The sequence below is a fragment of the Xyrauchen texanus genome, chromosome 5 (assembly GCF_025860055.1).
Source record: "Xyrauchen texanus isolate HMW12.3.18 chromosome 5, RBS_HiC_50CHRs, whole genome shotgun sequence".
In the NCBI taxonomy this organism is placed as follows: domain Eukaryota; kingdom Metazoa; phylum Chordata; class Actinopteri; order Cypriniformes; family Catostomidae; genus Xyrauchen; species Xyrauchen texanus.
Window position 1 is genome coordinate 23,982,625 of NC_068280.1, and position 21,379 is coordinate 24,004,003.

Sequence of the window (21,379 nt, forward strand, 5' to 3'; positions counted from 1 at the left end):
GAGCTGTTATTATTCATTTCACCTCATGCTTGCAATGATACAGTACATCTGTCCTTTCATAAACTTTATGCGACTGAATAAACTTGATTTTAACCCCGGATACAGTACAGTAGACACTTATTGCGTAGGTCAACATGATAATATGTGAACTCGACATGCTGCGTCCAAAAGTTCATGTACCCTGAAATCGACACCATTCTGACGAATTACTGAAAAGCAGTAGAATGAAACGGGAGATTTTTGTATAAATGGCTGCAAAAATAAATGCTAAATACGAAAATTGTATTTCATACAATATAACTTATAAATCACGCAAAATAGCATGATTCTTAAGTTCATTGTTTTGTTTCAGATGTACCTGGTCTGAAAGAGTGAAACACACGTGCGTGCTGTGTCCTTCCAAACTCTCTTTGTTTCTTGGCTCCTCCTCCGGACCACACTAAATGTGACAGATTCAACCCGTCGGAGCACCAGCGCAGCTCTTCACTTTTTACCTGTCACTACCACGCTTTGATCTATGTCGTGACGCACAGACTATTAATAGTTTTTTTTTCTCACAGTGTCAGGCTCTTTATATTTCTCAATCAAAACGGAACCGTTTCTGAAGTTTTTCCACCAGTTTTCCCCGTGATACTTTTTGTCCGAAGACTTTGAAGACATTTATTTTGTGTTAAACATGGCCACACCGGCTGCGCTTCTACCCACGACACCGATGGCTCACGCGCCTCCAATCTCGGTCTCCGCCGTTGCCAACTCCTCGACCCCCGCGACCCAATCCCCTCCACAGTCAGTGGTAATCCCCGCCGGACCAAGCCTCTTCAGATCGGAACTGCTCTCCTCCGCAAGCCCGGGTATACCCATCGGTGGTCTCCCTCACAAACCCGTATATTCCACCCCTTCTCCTGTGGAAAACACCCCACAGAACAACGAGTGCAAAATGGTCGAGGTCCGAGGCGCAAAACTAGCATCTTTCACTGTAAACGGCAACGAGCTCATTTGCCTCCCGCAGGCGTTTGACCTCTTTCTCAAGCACCTGGTCGGTGGACTGCACACCGTGTACACGAAACTCAAGCGTCTGGAGATAACGCCAGTGGTGTGCAATGTGGAGCAGGTTCGCATCCTCCGTGGACTTGGCGCGATTCAGCCTGGGGTCAATCGCTGCAAACTCATATCGAGAAAAGACTTTGAAGTCCTGTATAACGACTGTACCCATGCAAGGTAAATGTCGTGTTCTCTAAGTTACATCAGAAAAACTTAAAGGTAGGCTCATCCTTTTCCCAAAAAGACTTAGCAAACTTTAAGTTAATAAAGTTGCAACAAATGAAACAAGTAATAAAGTGCTATCACACTTGGCACCTTTAACTAGTAGGTTAAGAAAATGTGATAATGCTTCATTGTTTTATTGAGCTCATATCAGTACAGTATCTTGCATAGGCCTTACTTGCATCTTTCTTTGCTGAGCTAAGTGCAATTATCTGCTTATGTTCCACAACAGTTTGGCCTTTGATAATCATGCACATATCAGGTTACTTTTATACTGAATGTATCAGCTTCAGCAATACACACTAAATATACACCACACACACTTAGCCAGGCCTGGGACACCTTTGGGCAGGACAGTCTATCACCATCCATTATATATAATATATATAGTCAGAATAGAATTGGATGTTATTCTTTGTCTCTTTTCTACCACAGATAGGTATATATCGAGAGAGCGAGAAAGAGAGAGATGATATCTGTCCATGATATGAATATTTAATAGGAATTCACTGCTTCTGTTATGAGTTAAAACTGAATGTCAACTCACAGGTTAATCGGCAGTTGTCCCGTGCTTGGTATCACCTGTCACCACTTCTAGTTTGTTGTGTTATTGTGTTATATGATTTTAAAGGTTGTGCTTATGCCTATCATGTACTATTACATGTGTAATTTCCTTATAATCAAAATAATTACTGTGGTGTGTGCAATGAAAACACTGCACCACTGTGTGCTTATTTAAATATGACGTGTACACTTCTTTCTCAGTAAAAACTGAGTGACTTGCAGTGACTCACAACTTGACCTGAATTTATTATTCCAGGTAGCAATTGAATGTGGTTATTATCTGTGGGATGCCTTGCCATAAAAAGTTATTTATCATGTTATAATTAAATATAGTTTGCCTTCAGCTGGTGCTATTGTCAGCAAAGCTTGCATGATTTGAAAACAATGAACACCTTTATTTGCGTTTTACACACATATATTTGTCCAAGGATTTAATGCAAGTCTACTAATAGTCGGACCTTAGAATGGTAGTAAACATACTTATGCGTTTGCTTTGGGAGCGAGGTGTTTGGTTATCTAAACCATGGTGTATGTGGGCAACTTTATGACACCAGCTCAATAGAGAATGCTTATAAAGGAGCGATTGCCACTGAGAAGATGTTAAGCGCTTGTGACACAAGTTTCTGGAAAGCAAGGGCGTAGATTTGTCTTGAAAATTGGGGGTTTGCAGCGTGAAGCATTTACACGTTTCCATTGATCATGGTATAAATATATAAACCCCCCCCCCCATTCCCCCCTAAATCTACGCCTCTGCTGGAACAATTAGAATCTCCGATTCCTGTCTGTGCAATGCTCTCACTCTCCGGCAGTGTCTTATATACAAATTGATTCTCCGCAGAAATTAATTAATTTTTCATATTGCCTGGAGCGGCAGTTTTAAAACTCTCTAACAGCCCCCCACACTTTTGGTCTCCACTTTGAATTATAACCTCGTCGCATTAATAACTTTTGACTCAGGATTAAAATAAAAAAAATTACCAATGTGTTTTGAAGTTTGTATCATTGTCTAATTATGATTGTGTTATATATTATTATGTATTATGTATTAGGTTATGAGAAGGTATTTGGTAATCTAAAATGTGACTAACTCTGGTCAGAAAGCTCAAAACTGCCACTGGCACAAAGTTTCAAGTGTCTTTTGTATAGGATTTGAGATCAGACAGCAAGGCTAGACAGCATGGGCAGAGCTCAGGGACCTCGGTTTCTTGAATTCTCTGAAGACCTAACTGAGATCTGTGAATTAAATGATATGATGATATGTAAAGGATGGTATTTGATTTAAAAGAGTCAAAATTCGACACTGTTCTGTTACTCTTTGACCGGATAAAGGGTTCCGCTCAACTGGCACTTTACTTTTGTTTTAATTAACTCATTAATACAACATGATTTAAAGTGATAGTTCACGGAAAAATGAAAATGCTCTCATCATTTACTCACCCTAATGCCATCCAAGTCCATACAATGCAAGTGAATGGTGGCCAGAACTTTGAAGGTGTGCAACCTGCATATAAAGGCAGCATAATAGTAATCCATATGACTCCAGTGGTAATATCCTTATCTTTAAAAGCTATATCATAAGTCCGGGTGAGAAACAGATCATTATCTAAGTCCTTTTTTTAGTATAAATCTCCACTTTCACTTTGTGTTTTGAGCGATTCACATTCTTTGTGTTTATTGCCACCTACTGGGCTGGGAGGAGATTATTTAATAAAAAAGCCCAAAATATTTTTATATATCATATTACTTCTGAAGACATGAATTTAACCACTGGATTTCTTTTATGCTGCCTTCATATGCTTTTTCAACTTTCAAATGTCTGGCCTCCCATTTGCCTGCATTGTATGGACCTACAAAGCTTAGATATTCTTCTAAAAATCTTTGTGTTCAGCAGAAGAAAGTAAGTCATCCACATCAGGGATGGCACAAGGGTGAGTAAATGATGAGATAATTACATTTTTTAGGTAAACTATTCCTTTAATGAATGTAGAAATTCTACATTTAAACAACAAAACCAAGACTTTCATATGCATGTCATGAGTGTCCTTCAGACTCAAGTATGCAGTTATATTCTCTGATGTCCTTTTTAGAGTAAGCGCTATGCTTTTATTCATCAAGTTTGATTACTTCCTCAGCGCTTCACTTTGTTGAAAAGATTAATCTTCTTGGACTGCCATGAGCTCTTTCTGGCAGACAGAAAGAATGCCCTATAGGTGCTGACTTGGTCTGTTTGCTTTATAGACATTCATCACATTGAGCATTTCCTTTTATGACTAAATTCTAATGGTAAATGTTCAAAAACAACTAAACATAAATTTGATCAGCATAAAAAGAGTTGATTTACTGCAGTAGTTCACAGTGCCCAATAGATTAAGCAATCTCAGTTGTGCAGTTTTCTGTTGCACACAAACATAATGTTATTATTTAAAGGCTATCAGTGTTTTTGGTTTTGCACATAATAGTAAAAAAAAGTGCATGCCCTCTTACAGTTAGACTGCACTTAGTCAGCCTTTATTTATTGAATAATTTGTTTTCTCAGAATCACATTCAATTCCAGAAAGTCTTAAATGGACGTGATGTATCACGACTCATTGGCTTTATGTTTTGACCTTTCTCTCAGAAACTCTCCATCTGTGAAATGTAGCCTATGCAAGCCTGTGTTTTGTGTGTGAGACTTGTGTCCAAGCAAGAGAGTGAGAGACAAAGCTTAGCCCAAACCTTTCATTATTATGCTGTAAAAATTGGTATTTGTGTCTTTGAAGATTTTCTTGTCGTAGAGTTAATGTGTGAGAGGAGTGTGTCAGTGTGTTTTCTGTTTCTCTGATCTTCAAATTGAAGGCATTTTAAAGACTACTGATTACAGTAAAAAAAAACTGTACATCATGCATTTATTGAACTTGAAAAAACTTGTCTTTTTAACAATGGATTTCCTTGAACTTGAAATGTAAACTGCACTGGGTAGGGGAGGAGGCTATTGTCATATGATCATTATTTTATGTTACGGAAGGTAGTCAAATAAAGGAAAGCCTCTATCGCCATAATTTACAGCAGGGGTGCTCACACTTCTATGAAATTAGATCTACTTTTTCATCATGTTATTTCAGCAAGATCTACCGTGTTCAATAAGGGTTATACATTATCACAATACCAAAATTTCGGTAGTGAAATTTGATGATTCTCAATTCCAGCTTCAAAACCACAACAAATAATAACACTAACTAGTTAATTATGGAAGAATGGTTTCAAGTTCTTAAGTAATTATTCAAGACTAGTAATCTAACAGTAATAAAATAACAATAAAATCAGCAATGTATAGAAATAGATACAAAATAATTGAAAAAAAAAAAATCCAAATTAAGAAAATTCAGTGTTTTTTAAACAGGTTTAAAAGTATGATTATATACATTAATCCTTTTTAAAGCTACTAATGTTACCCAATCAAGAGAGTGAGCGTTTTCTTGTTGTTGTTTGCTTATTATAATGGCACATTACATTAGATGGCAGCAGATCTATTAGCTTGCGTTTATACTTACATGTCCGACATTTTAATACAAATCCGATTTTTTTCTCTGCTGTTTACGTTCATTTGAGACATCACACTCTGTGTTTACATGAATACCTCACCAAGACGGGCATTTTGGCAGACTTATGAAATGTATTTTACCATTCAGCATTTTCGGAACACACGTGCATGCTCAGCACACTCTCATAAGCCGCCTGTCAATCAAACAGTTGCTAGATTGCTAGCGAATTAGAAAATTATTCTGGATTACTTTCAGCAGCAGTATAAGAATATTAACTTTCTAATTAGAGACACAGGCCTAGGCTATCACAAATACAGCAGGTTAGTTTATTGACGTTTTAATCAGTCTGCTTGTCCAGTCGGATAAGTAAAATAATATTTAACTTGCCCCTTCAAAAATCCACTTGTGCTGGACAAGTGTTAATGTCGAGCCCTGATTAAAAATTGTATTCAACATTCTCTGATAACAATTTTTTATTTTGCAGTATAGCTCCTAAAGAAAATGTACATTGTTTTAAAGGAGTTTTAGATGTTATTTAGGAAACAAGCCAAATCATCAGCTGGGAGAAGATTAATTCTCTTCCCCGGTCACTTCACGCAACTCATGGATGTGGCGTTGAACCACACAGAGAAATGGCTGTTTATTTTCATAACCTGCTTCCTTATAATTTTAACTTTAATAATTGATACTTTAAAGATATAACGCCGGGGTGTTTCGAAACGGAATGCTGCACAATAATAGTTTTATCTCGATTATCTTTTTTCATAATCGTTGGAAGCCAAAATCATAATTGAAAATAACATTTTATTAATAAACTAGCCCTAATGAAAATATAATGAAATATGAATATAATAATTATTTAGTACCATAGTAGTACCCTTGTAACACCACAGTGCTTCACAGTGCAAACACTTTTCTAATCACTCTTCACTTTCTCTCATCTCTGGTCCCTCACTTCATTCTGTCATCTCTGCTGCTTCCACCCTAACCACATCATCCCCTATATAGAATTGACACTTCCTGTAGTACTTTTACTTCATTTAATTGTAATGTAATGCTATTTTACTATATTATGTGATTAATATTAAGGACCCTACAGCAGAAAAGTGGCAGAACCATGGTACAATGATGATAACAAGATATTATGATTCTGAATGGTTACCATGTTATCCTACATGTCCTTAAAATGGTAATTCCATGGTACGTTTACGAAAGTAGTGATAAGTGTAATGACTTATTCGATTTAAAGAAAAAGTAAACTGGATTTTGCTGAATCAGACAGCTCCTTCAGTTTATGACAGTTATTATATGAAAGAAAAATATAATATGAAAGACATATTGAATTTCTATCCAAACTGAAAGTGACATGCATACTTCCATTAAAATTATTAAAACTGTCTAAACTACAAGTTTACGATGTTCGAAATGCGGTAGGACTCAAGTATTTTAAAAAAATAAAAATAAACTGAAACTACAATTCTGTACATAAAGTGGACTTTTTATCTGACGTGTTACTTTTTTGAGGCAACACCACTTTGATGATCCTGGGGGGAAATTCCCAACAGTATTTTTGCACCCTTGAATGCCACTACGCGAAGGAGATGCCACTTGAAGGGTTGTTCCAAACGAAAGTGAGAAAATTAAGCTTTTCTTGAAGGGCCCATCCTCAAGACTGATAGCAACGGGTACAGTCACACAGTAATGGTCTTTTGAATGGAATTTGCCCCGATCTGCTGAAGCGTGCACTGTTAAAGGCACCTTCACTTCATTTTCTTTAATGCTTCTGCGATTTACAAAGAAATTTCAAATTGACACATTATTACTGTTATTGTGAGATTATTAAGACATTTTAATAATTTTATGTTTTTTACAATTTCCCTCCATTGTCTGCATGACCAGAAAGGCACCTTTAGAGTTGTGAATGAATGTGCATGCCACTGTATGTCAGTTTTATTGCTTTATTTAAAAAAAAAAAAACAAATCTTCCACTACCCACTTTTTTCCCCAATCTCTTACGCACACACATACTCATTAACCTCAAACAAACGTTTCTATATTTCTCTCTCTTCCCTTGACCTTCAGGTCCTATCCAGCAGTAACATGAGCTTCTATCAGTCAGCAAGGTTTGATTCAGCCAGCCCGTTCACTGTGTGTTAGTGCGGAGCGAGGGATTAGTGGAAGGAAAATAGAAGAGGTTTTGGATGTGTGACACAGAACCAGATCTGTTATCCATCCATAAAGTTTTCCTGTGCTTGTATTGTAATGAAAGGTTTCGATTGCCGATGCTTTCAGGGCTGCTGTATATTTTTAATCCTGTAATATCAATCATTACATATGTCTGTGGACTTTATGGTCGGCTGTTGTACATGTGTGGTTGAAATAGATACTCTTTGTGTGTGTGTGGGCAGGTTTAGCTATACTTGTGAGAACCACATTTTTGAAAATGTCCTCACAAATATAGTAAAACTTAAGAAAACCTACTTGTGGGGACCTTTTAGCTCACAATCAAAAAATCAACTAAATTATGTTTATCTTTAAATCTAATGAAGTGCACAGGTTTCTGTGAGGGTTAGGGGTAGGGGATAGAATATATCTTTAGCCTGCTATAAAATACACAAAAGTCTATGAGATGTCCTCACAAGTATAGTAAAACCAACATGTGTGTGTGTGTCCAGATATCTCAAAACTTTAGTGACTCTGTTTGAAACATCCAGAGCAGCTGCTCAGACAGCTGATAGCTTTGTAGTGGCATGCTGTGTATCATAAAAGAAATGTGTTTGCGAATAAGGCTTAAAAATACTGTTGATATCTTTGTAGTGCTATAAGTACTTTTATAGTCCATCTGCCTTTTTGTGTAAGAGTGTGTGTTCTCCGATGAATGGGGTGGATTTTTTGATTGAGTACTTTTGGAAAATATCAACTTACATAGTTTGTGTGTGTGTGTGTGTGTGTGTTTGTGTATAATTGGATGTTTAGTGAGATGAAGAATTAAGCATTTTAGGTAGAATTATTCAAAATGTAAATATATGGAATTACTTGTAAATCACTAAAGCAGCCAAGAACATAAAAGTGAATGTAAAAAAAAAAACTCTTTATATGTCCAGTTTGTGTGTTCATGTTATATTGACATTATTGTACCAGATCATGTCATGTCAATATATACATATATTTTACTCTCCAAAAGTGCACAGACACTCTCACACACAAACACACACATTTCTCACATCCATGCATGCGATAAATCTGAGACTGAAAGAGGAGACAGTTGAATCCAGTGGTGCTTTTCAAAAGTGGGAAGCACAGACAATGTGTTTTTAGTTTCTTGGATGTTGCTCCAAAAGCCGCTCAAACTACTAGTCAAATTACTTAACGAAAATGAACTGAGCTGAGCTTAAAGCTTTGTTGGAAAGTCCTGACCAATTGAGAGTGAGACCAATCATCATATAAAGCAGCCAGGCAACCAGGTGGGACAAAAATGCATTGATTGAAAGCCCAGTGTCATATAGGTAATCAGATGCAGATTCAATGCAAATAGCGCTCCTGAAGCTCCCATAGACTCCCAGAGAAGCACGGCATCTGGGCGGGACTCAAAATAATGTGTTTAGAGCCTTTCATCCAATGAACATCAATCTTTTGTACCATTAATTTGAATGGTACAGGTATCTGCCATAGACATACTTCTGTGGGGCTTTATCAGTCCTGCGTCCATTGACTTCTACAGACATATTCATGTCGAAAAAAGCGCATTGTGTTACTTGAATGAACATTGCGATAGTGATATGTGATATTTTACACATTTATTAACAAAAATATAAAAAAGTTATATGAATCTTATATATATAATTTGTACATATATTAAACTCATCATTGTTGTCCTTCTCATGTAGTCTTAAAGCAATCGCCATTGGTTAAATCTAACATTCAGTGGATATCTGCTCTTTAATTATGAACTGAACTGAACTGAACTGAACTGGTTTAAAGGAATAGTTCACCCAAAAATGAAAATCCTGTCATTATTTACCCATGTCATTCGGTTTGTATTAGGGATGCACCGAAATTTCGGCCACCGGAAATTTTCGGCCGAAAATGGCACTTTCGGTTTTCGGCCGAAAGAGAAAAAAGGCAGAAAATATGAGCCGAAAATATATACCTCCTCGCTCCGCCCCTCAGTGCTCTGATTTCACTCTGGATCGATCTAGCCCTTATCACGGCGCTACCAAACAAAGGCCGATCATGTCAGCGGTATGGAAATTCTTCAACGTTTCTGATAAGGACATCACATTTGCGATCTGCAGTGTTTGTTCAGCAGAACTTTCAAGATATACAGGTGAAACTCGAAAAATTAGAATATCATGCAAAAGTTCATTAATTTCAGTAATTCAACTTAAAAGGTGAAACTAATATATTATATAGACTCATTACAAGCAAAGTAAGATATTTCAAGCCTTTATTTGATATAATTTTGATGATTATGGCTTACAAAGTAAGATATTTCAAGCCTTTATTTGATATAATTTTGATGATTATGGCTTACAGCTTATGAAAACCCCAAATTCAGAATCTCAGAAAATTAGAATATTACATGAAATCAATAAAAAAAAAGGATTTTAAATACAGAAATGTCGGCCCTCTGAAAAGTATAATCATGCATATGTACTCAGTACTTGGTTTGGGCCCCTTTTGCATTAATTACTGCCTCAATGCGGCGTGGCATGGATGCTATCAGCCTGTGGCACTGCTGAGGTGTTATGGAAGACCAAGATGCTTCAATAGCGGCCTTCAGCTCTTCTGCATTGTTTGGTCTCATGTCTCTCATCTTTCTCTTAGCAATGCCCCATAGATTCTCTATGGGGTTCAGGTCAGGCGAGTTTGCTGGCCAATCAAGCACAGTAATACCATGGTCATTGAACCAGGTTTTGGTACTTTTGGCAGTGTGGGCAGGTGCCAAGTCCTGCTGGAAAATGAAGTCAGCATCTCCATAAAGCTTGTCTGCTGAAGGAAGCATGAAGTGCTCTAAAATGTCCCGGTAGACGGCTGCGTTGACTCTGGACTTAATAAAGCACAGTGGACCAACACCAGCCGATGACATGGCTCCCCAAACCAACACAGACTGTGGAAACTTCACACTGGACTTCAAGCATCTTGGATTGTGTGCCTCTCCATTCTTCCTTCAGACTCTGGGACCTTGGTTTCCAAATGAGATGCAAAATTTGCTCTCATCAGAAAAGAGGAATTTGGACCACTGAGCAACAGACCAGTTCTTTATTTCTTTAGCCCAGGTAAGACGTTTGACATTTGAAGCCCATGTCCAGGACCCGTCTGTGTGTGGTGGCTCTTGATGCAGTAACTCCAGCCTCAGTCCACTCCTTGTGAAGCTCCCCCACACATTTGAATGGCCTTTTCCTGACAATCCTCTCCAGGCTACGGTCATCCCTGCTGCTTGTGCACCTTTTTCTTCCACACTTTTCCCTTCCACTTAACTTTCTATTAATGTGCTTTGATACAGCACTTTGAGAACATACAACTTCTTTTGCAATTACCTTTTGAGGCTTTCCCTCCTTGTGGAGGGTGTCAATGATGGTTTTCTGCACAACTGTCAGGTCAGCAGTCTTCCCCATGATTGTGAATTCAACTGAATCAGACTGAGAGAACATTTAAAGGCTCAGGAACCCTTTGCAGGTGTTTAGCTGATTAGAGTGTGACACTTTGAGCCTACAATACTGAACCTTTTCACAATGTTCTAATTTTCTGAGATTCTGAATTTGGGGTTTTCATAAGCTGTAAGCCATAATCATCAAAATTATATCAAATAAAGGCTTGAAATATCTTACTTTGCTTGTAATGAGTCTATATAATATATTAGTTTCACCTTTTAAGTTGAATTACTGAAATTAATGAACCTTTGCACGATATTCTAATTTTTCGAGTTTCACCTGTATATATACAGAGTACAGCAAGAGATTCTACAGGAAAGCGCCCCGATCCACAGCAGTGCCACAACTAGCGCAGCTACACCACAACTTGAGACGTATCTAGCTGAACTACCCATTGCCAGAAGCGACAATCCCCTTGACTACGGTCGCATAAACAAAGACCGCTTTCCTTTGCTTGCGCGGATTGCGCACAGGTATTTATTTGCCCAAGCACCAGCACAGAGAGTGAGAAACTGTTCAGTGCAGCATCTCATGTTCTTGATGAGCTTTCTGACAGGAGAGACTGTCAGAAAGTTTAGCAACTTTTGTTCTTGAAGAGAAACCTGTCACTTGTAGTTAAATAGAAAGCGGTCCAAATTGATGTGTATAGCAACTACATTACACTTGTTCTTCACTTGAGGATACATCTGTCATTTACAGTTGAGGTTGGATTTAGTTCAGTTACTGCTGTTTTGCACTGTTGTTTTGCACAATAATTTTCACTTAAAGTGTACATACGTTTACATAAACAGAATAGAGCACTGATCTATATATATAATTATATATTATAGTTATATATAGATCAGTGGAATAGAGGCCCTCTGCCATTCTGTGTTCTGCCTGTTGTTTTAATTAAAATTACTGTTGCATATTTAAACTTTTTGAAAGATGCTAGCTAAGTTCATTACTTGACTGTTGTTTTGCATATAGTAGTTTTCTAAAACTTTACATTATTTGGATAATTGTTAATAAAATCTGTAAAATTGCATTTTTACAGAACTGAATGAAGAATAATATTTATTAATGTTTTAATATATTTTTTGTCCAATATTGGTGTTACTTTCAATAAAAGTGTGATTTATTTTATTGGTTTGTAGTTTTTAAATTCCGATTCATTAAATTCATGAAATTAATGAAAAAATATGTTAATACAGTTATACACAACAATTTTCTTAAATAGGTAAAAAAAAAAAAAAAAGTAAATTTCGGTTTCGGTTTTCGGCCAAGTGCATCCTGGATTTTCGGTTTCGGCCCAGAATTTTAATTTCGGTGCATCCCTAGTTTGTATGACTTATGATTATTTCTTATGATTATTATTTTTTTAAATAGCCTAATAACAGCATTTTAATTTGTGGATGAAGTATTCCTTTAATATATCTCTTGAAATGGTCGAGGTGTGGAATTGGGTGGACAGATTACTTTCATATCATCATTTGGCACTAAAAAACTGTTGTTTATTATTTCTCTTTCTTTTTGAAGAGTGGGAAACTCCAGCTGCTCACTCTCTCTCTCTCTCTCTCTCTCTCTCTCTCACACACACACACACACACACACACACACACACATGTTTGTGTGGCTACCCTTATGAGGACTCTCCATAGACATAATGATTTTTAAACATCGTTTCGTTTTTTTAAGTGATTTGAATTATGGGGACACTAAAAATTTCCTCATAAACCACATTTATAGCATAATAACCAGTTTGTAATCTAAAGAAAGTCCTCTTAAACCACCCAAACCACACACACACAGAGACACATAATTAATTTTATACTGTACGAACTATAGAAATTAACCCTCACAAAAAACATTCTGCATTTTTACATTTTCAAAAAACATAATTTAGTAAGTTTCTAAGTGATTTGAATTATGGGGCCACTATAAATGTCCTCATAAACCACATTTATATCCTAATACCCTTGTAATTACCAGTTTGTAATCTAAAAATATGTCCTAGTAAACCACACAATATAACCCCCCCCACAAACAGAGAGAGAGAGAGAGAGAGAGAGAGAGAGAGAGAGAAATGTATAGTGTTGACTACCCTCAGTGTTACATGTGGACACACATCTTTACAGGTGCACACCCACTCTAAACTATCATGTTCTTTAGTACATAACGGTGCTTAGGCTTTTTCTTTTTTTGCTGAGCAGGTGAAACACACTGTAAAACGAATGATGGATTACTCTGATAACAGCTGTTCTCACAGTGTTGTGTGCAAATTAAATATGATGTCTGTAGACTAAAGGGGTTTTATCTTTAATTGACAAAATTCTCATTTGGGTGCTAAAAAGACATTTTTGGATCCATTAGCTGTTTGCTTATGATGTGTTGTAGTGTCTGATAGTGCTCTTGTGTATTCAGTGTAAGCACTGCGCTAAAAGTTCCCCTGGTGTTTACAGAATGTTACCAAGCTAATGAAACACAGGAGGACATTAGAGATAGAGTAAACATGTCTTTTCAAATGGAGTGTGTGTTTGAGTACACGGTTGTGCTTGTGTGTGTATGTGTGGGCAGCTGAAGAAATAATGTGTATGTCTGTGTGTGTGTGTGTGTTGGCGCTGATGGCCTCTGTGGGAAGGCGAGCCAGCATGGAGGAAAGGAGGACGTCAGAGGGAGATTTTAATTAAAGTATGAAATGAGAGGTCATGCGCTCTGACCCCCCTCCACTCACTACACTCACAAGGACATGCTATCTCTTTTTTTACTTTCTCCCTTCCTCTCTATCTCTCTTTTTCTCATACACACATATACACACACTAGTGGCCTCCTCCTCTCTCTCTCAGCTTGATGAGTTTTCTATGAAAGGGTTTTTCATTAATTCCACCTCAGGGAGTCTCTGTGTTCCAGCTCCCTCTGTAGCACATAGACATCTAAAGTGTGTGTGTGTGTGTGTGTGTGTGTGTGTGTGTGTGTGTGTGTGTGTGTGTGTGTGTGTTTCTGTTTGTACGTGGCCGCCATTATGTTTTGATTCGGTCTGATCATTAACACACTGTTCTGGCGTTTTGATCAAGTATCAGCCTCAAAAGCACACACACAGCAACACATGGTCCATGAACTCGTTGATGAGTGAGGATGATTGACAGAACAGATACGGTTCATTAGTTTCCTGTGATTGCTTCATAAAGGGACATTATAAACACCAAATTACAGTGGTTTTAGGATAATTCAATCCTGAATAACACTTGGACACAGATAAGGAAGTAAAAGGAATAGTAAATACTGGATACGCTTCAAAGTATACATTAAAACTCTGTGGTTTTTGTTTTTATCTGTATGTTGTATTAGTGTAGTTGAGGTCATAAAAACTGATTGCATCACAATTATAAAAGTATTAGCTGTTTCAAATAGTTTTAGATGAAATAGCCTATAGTATGTCACACTGCAGAACACCTCAACTTTATAAAAGGAAGAATTTACTAAGAAAAAATTGCGATCGGTAAAAACGCTTGTTGATTTGCACACACTGTCTGCACTCATTTAGTGGCTGATTCACAAAAGGAAGTATGCAGATCAGGCAACAGTGCAAACACGCCCTCAAAATCATTGCTGAATGTAATTTGCATGCACAATTCTGATCTTGCAGGCCGGTTCTGAGTGCTATAAAGCGGAGGATGCAGCAGACTGTTTTCTGATACACTTTAGCAGAACTGAACAATATCACTGACTACTGTGATTCAGACAACTGAATCATCTCTTTAACTTGACAAAATTGCACTGGTCTACACCACACATATACAGTCTATGCCAGGTTATAGTGCTCTTTTCTTCATTCTCATCATTATTTGTTAAATTACTGATACCGATAAAGTTTTGTGAATGAGGCACAATCTATAATAAGCCTAATTTAAATTGAAAGGAGGTGTTTGTTGTGCGGGATGACTAAATTGAATTATGAAAACGGATTAAAATGTCAGTGCTGATTGCGCCTGCTTAAACTAGATTGTGGGTGGTTAGTGAACAAGACGCAGGTTTTTGCACTGAAATACCACATGCAAAAGTGGCACAACTGTTGAGTAAATTCGTCCCACAATGTTTTATTTAGGTGCTCACGTCTGCTTTGAAGCGACAGACGTGACATCAGAGATGATCATGATCATAAGGCCTGTGCTGAGCCAGTTAGATGTGTCACCTTTGGGCACACTTTATAAATACAGCATGATATGAAATGTGCTGTACCTGTGAATTAAGCAGAGAATAGCTGCCGAAAAAAGCCCTTTAATTCTTTACTGGGAAAAAAAATTGTGGTTAAGTAAATATAGCAGAAAAGATTCAGTACTTTCTACATTTAATAAGTTAAAGTGTGAACTTTTGTACTTAATTCAAACATGTAAAAATTAACAGTCTAGCTTATAAGTAAATATTATTTGTGATTGTTTGTGTTGATTTTGTTGTTAAGTTTGGTAACTTCATGTTTTGTGAAGTCTAAAGTTCATTTTCCATTCAAAATGACCCCAAATATATAATCTGTTAATTGTTACATCATTGTGTTTTGTGCAGCAAGTGTTGAGGTCTGTGTGCAGCTCTTGATCCTGTTTCTATCATGATTAAAGTAAGGCAATTTTGTATAATAGACTACATAGCATGGGTTAAGATTTCCCCTGGAAGGTTTCTGTGTGTCATGTGGTACAAGATTAAGTATGTTAAAAACCCATTGAAATGCTAGTACACTTTTAAAAGCATGAGTTAATTACTTGAATTAAGAATTGTGTTGAGCCTTGATTTGAAAATATGATCTATTACATTGACCAGCAATTTCTGCTTAGAAATTGTTTCCTAGGTTTTTCTAAGTAAATCTCACTCCAATTTAATTTTTCAGTGAGCTTTTTCTGATCTGTAGTGTAAACTGTGAAGCTAGTTGAGTAGCTTCTTCTAGTGGTTGCCCAAATTATTTTTTTAAATATCAACAGCTGCCGATATCAATATCTTTTTCCTCCTTTTCTTTTTCTTTTTTCAGATGCCGATATCAAATTCCTTTTTTACATGAAAAATGTGACATGACATGTACACAATTAAATGTGATTATTATTAGAGAAGCCATCATGCTTTGAAAAGCTACTGTAAGAGACTTAACCATGGACGTTTGGAAAGTGTTACAAACCTTCACAATTGTGCAGTTTCACCCCGCTGGCTTTGAAGCTAATAAGATTATGTCAAAAAAGAATAGAGATGTCCAGACACTGGATGTGGCACGGCCACTGCTACGCTTGCACAGTGAAATTAATTGTAAATCAGACCGAAAAGGCAATCTAAGTGTGCACTCCTGTTTGTTTGTGCTGTATCTAGGAAGCATGGTGTGCAGAATGTGGCTGTTTTTGAAGTGTCTTAGTTGCCAGAAGGCTAAACAGTTGCATGCTTGTTAAACAGCAGTCAGTTGGGGGGACGACCATAGAGTTGAAGGGAGAGAGATAAAATGCAGAGGTTTCGATTGGAGGCAGAGAGAGAGAGAGAGGGGGGAGTATCTGTTTGTGGGACAATTCAGCTTAATGAGTTATGTGTAAACAAAGTGTATTAGAAGGCAAAATCGGCATTACAGTATTGCTTTAAACTGTTGTTTAATCTTTTCTCTCTTTCTTTTGCCCGCTCTACATTTGCTCTCTTTTTTTTCACTGTCTTAAAGGTAGTGCTTTTTAAGTAGAACAGGATACTGTAGCAGTAACGCATAAAGGTTTTGCCTAAAGCTTCCTTTATGACTGTGACCTGATTAGTGGAGAGAGGACAGAGGAAGGAAATTTTGTGTGTCCTTAAAATATGCAAAAGAGACAAAAATAGAGATGTAGATATGGGTGGAGTGATCAAAGTAAAACACTTACAAACAAGGAGAAAAAGATGAACCCGTATTACAGCTAGGGATGGGCATTTTGGTAATTTTGTCTACTCGAATACTCAGACTAATTACTCGAGTACTCAAGGGGCTATTACATGTTCATAACTGTATATATAATAACATGTCTGACAAAGGTCTATGGCTGCTGCATTGCATCTTGTTGTTCCAGTGTAGTATGTTACAAAATGTACAAAAGATTGCATAATCAAAATATAATGTTTCATATTTTGTCATTATGTGAAGATTCGCTGCCCAACTCTGAAAGAATGATCACACCGTGCGTTTGTCTGTTCTTATTTCAGGTTACTGTAGTAATCTTACTAACTAAAACACATTTTTTGTAGTGACCGTCTGAACCATCTATTTTCAAATAACAGGAGATGCCATAACCATTGCATTTTAATATATAATTTAAGTTGAAGTTACATTTTTAAAAGATGCTGCATTGTGTTCCAGTTAACTGCTCTCTGTCTAGCTGTTTGAAACACTTGCCTGCTGTACACTGCCACATGCTCCTGGTGTGTATGTGTAAGTGTGTGTGTGTGTGTGTGTCCAAATGTTCACTCCTGTGAGGAAAGCCGTGATGCTCTGTATTGTTGTTGCTGTGATTCATGAAGTGTTCCATTCAACTCGGAGAGTCTGAATTTACACCTTTGAACTGAGGAAAGTGCAACAGAATGATACTTTATATCGGATATCTAACTTGGAAACTCGAGCAGAAATCTTCATTCATTTCGTCGAGATGCAGGTGTGTGTTACATCATGCAGGGCAGGGAGGTTTAGCCAGTGACAGTCATTCACTTTTATTAAATAATATCCATTAACGAGTCAAAGTTCTTACAATAAATTATAATAAATCATGTTTAGCAAATGTTTTACAGAGACAGGTTTTCAAAGCACAGTTAATTACACGCTCTTTATTTTGATTATTGTAATGATAGCATTGCAGCTTCGTATCAGTGTGTTTGACCTTAGAAATCTCTGATAATTAATGTACTCAAAGTCACAACATAATCAATATTAAAATAAAAAATAAGCTCCCTCTTTGACACATTTGTGTTTAGTTGTCAGGTAATTGTCCCTGGATTTCGAATTAAGTGAAAATTCACATGATGCGTGATCATTATCTATCATCGTTTTCATGATCGATGATCACCACGTCCGAACACCCGAGTACTTGTGCCCATCCCTAATTATGGCTGTGTCGATTTTACCTCATGTTTGTACACAAATGTTGTCACTGAGCTTCAAAAAAGCTGCAGTGCTTTTAAAATGTCTCTGGAAGAAGGTAAAGTTTACACACACACTCATATATACCAAAAGCCACTGAGAGTGAGAAAAGCAAGTGATTTATATGCCAGCGTGTGAAAATTCCTATTTCTGTTGTGGACCTTTATTGTATGAAGGACAAAATGATGAGAGGCAAAGCAATGTGATGTTAAATGACCTACATATTCTCAAGACATGGCTTAGATTATGTCCTATATAGAGGTGAATACACAGCTTAGATATCCCCATAAATGGCAGCTGTTATTAGCTTTTATTACTATTGTTTCAGACCACATAGATGTTTCTGTGGAATTGAAAAGCCCTCCATTCAAAACTCGGAGTACAAGGAGAATGTTTATCACTTTTGTTAAGCACTTTCTGCATAATGATCTTATCTTCATTTTTATTCAGATATACTGTATATTTTTTAAGATATTAAAATCCATGTGAAATGCATTTTGCATTTACTTCTGTAATGTGGTGTATTTCCAAGCGAAACCGGATATCCAATGAGAAAAAAATGTATGGCGGGACTTATAGCATGAATTTATTGAATTGTGAAAAGTGTCTGTTACATACCAGAATGTATCAAGGTGGTTGGAGGGAAAGAGTTGAAAAGTCATTGCAAAAGTTGAACACATTTTTCCACCCCCTTTTGATTGACAGCAAATAATCATCCCTGATCATCGGCTGTTTTTAAACAATCAAGCGATGTTCGATGCAGATAATGCTTTAATCGGCCATTATACTGATAAGTGGCTAATACTTCTGTGCATCGCTAGTAAAAAAGGTCAATATTGATTTCATGTTGCCTTTTAATTTATTGTTCATCCTAATATTTGATAGAATTTTGTAAGTTACTGCATCAGGATGATATGGATGGAATTGGTATTTCTCTTATTCATGGTTTTAGAGATTGTTTTGACAGATGTGCCAAAGAAATTCAGCTCCTCAGGAAACCAATAAAAATGTTCTGTCTTCCAAACGTGTGTTGCTATTCACTGACACTCAAATTAATATTTAGCAGCCTGTCTGCCATCTTTTTTCTTTACCTATACAAATGTAGCCCAATATCTATGATTCGTAAATCCTGGACTAATGTCCTCAACAATTAAACTTCTATCATTTACTCACCCTCATGCTATCCCAGATGTGTATGACTTTCTTTCTTCTGCAGAACACAAATGTATATTTTTAGAATAATATTTCATCTCTGTTGGTCCATACAATGCAAGTGAATGGTGGCCAGAAATCAAGATTAATATTTCACAACGTGGTACCTGTGAAAGTGGAGATTTATAGAAAAAGTACTTGAGTTTTGATCTCTTTCTCACCCACACCTATCATATCACTTTTGAAGATATGGATTTAACCACTGGAGTCTTATAGATTACTTTTATGCTGTTATTACCAGCTTTTTGGTCCTTCAGATTTCTGGCCACCATTCGCTTGCATTGTATGGACCTACAAAGCTGGAATTTTCTTCTAAGAATCTTCATTTGCGTTCAGCAGAAGAAAGAAAGTCATGCACAACAAGTATAGCATAAGGGTGAGTAAATGATGAGAGAAATACTGGCTTACATTGATTTTATAATTCCTATAGTAATCCAGAGGAGCTGGTTTATAACCCTCCCCTGATGATAGTATGTCACCTGGCAGGTCCCTATTGGCTAATTCTGTAATGAGAGACAATAATAATAGAAAATTAAACCGGAGCACGAACCTGAACAGAAGAAATAGGCTTTTACAATTAACCTTTTAACACCTGCCAGATATGAGATTGAACTGTTCCCTGGTTACAAACTGATCAAATCGACCTGTGAACTTATATAACTGAACTGAAAGGATTCATAGATGTTGAATTATGCTTGTCAAATGATAAGGGAGTTTGGTTAATTCAATTTGTTCATAAGCTGTATGCTTCATTCTTTTGTTGATTAAACGGATCAGTTGTTTTGCCTTTGATTCTGTTTTTTAGGTCATTTAAAACGGTTCTCTCTCTCTCTCTCTCTCTCTCGCTCTCTGTTTTAGAGTCAGGAGTTTGTTACTTATGTTAATCATTGGCATATTTGTCAAAACCAGTTGAACTTCAGCTTAGCGTGACATGTTTTTAACAACGTCTTGAAATGTCATACACAAAAACAAGACAAGGGGGTGAAATAGTTCACTTTATGTCATACATATTTACTTACAGATGAGTTCAGTCAACAGCTCCTAAATGACTCCGTTGCACTCATCCTTTGCTCGGCATTAATTTCCGACCGATGTGTTTCTTTCCCAGCACAATCCCAGCAATGAAAACATGTCTTCTTTAAGTTCTTTGTATCATATTTATTGGGGTTTTCAGACTATATAATTTCCACAGAATTCTGGTCAACATATTTGAATGTGTTTACATAATTCTGATGAATGTTTCCTAGTCTATCGAATGCCATTATGACCTCTCATAGTTCCTGTTATAATGCATGTGGAGCTCAGATTTGTAAATTATATTTCATGAATTTTGTTGTTGTGCTGCTTTGCTGTGATTGTGTGAATATAATCTGTTATGAGAATGATCTGAGTTTGTGTTCATAATGTAAACAGACTTGTCAAAGACAGCTGGCAGTGTCAAAGAGAATATTATTGCAATACACACAAACTCATTGCAAGATTCTTGTGAAAATTTGTTTGTGTGTGTTTGGGGAAGCAGTCTGTTTGTAAAATGTTTACTGGACTGCCTTTTTCCATTGCTGTTATTTCCTGTGCATATGCATGTCTCTGTGTGTGTGCATGTATGCTTTGGGAACAAGAGTGTTGGAAGTGTCTGTGTGTGTATGGGACAGATGTTAAGTCTCTCTGTCCCTCCCCGCTGGGGCAACAGCACATATTTCCTTTTCATTTATCACAGAGCGCCGCAGATTGAAACACAAACAGTGGACTATTTGGGTTCAGTCTTTCACTGTGATAAGAGCTCCGATTACGCCCCATCATGAAGGAACTTCCTGTTTGAACCCAGAATAAAGGATGTTTGCTATTATCCTTTCTTCTTCCCTTTCAACTGTATTTTAATCATCAAAGATCAGTTCCATCAAAATGTTGTCCCTTTTTGTTTCATGTTGTTTTCAATTGTGTAACATGTTACATGTTGCAATCCATTTAAATGTATTAAAAAAAGTCAAAAATGTGTAGATCAAAATGGCTAAGTATACAAATAAATGAAAAACTGATTGGACATCCTTTTCAATAAGGCACTGTGGGTG

At 36.9% G+C, this 21,379-nt stretch overlaps 1 protein-coding gene across 1 annotated transcript in view; it reads left to right on the forward strand.

The window, feature by feature from the left end:
* Nucleotides 1-448: 448 nt before the first annotated feature.
* The window catches only part of dachc (dachshund c), a 106,756-nt gene continuing 85,825 nt past the window's right edge, over nt 449-21,379 (forward strand). Inside the window, exon 1 of the mRNA XM_052126038.1 lies at nt 449-1,218. Coding sequence (XP_051981998.1) covers nt 677-1,218 — 542 coding nt within the window. The 5' untranslated portion in view covers nt 449-676. The remainder of the gene's footprint in view (nt 1,219-21,379) is intronic.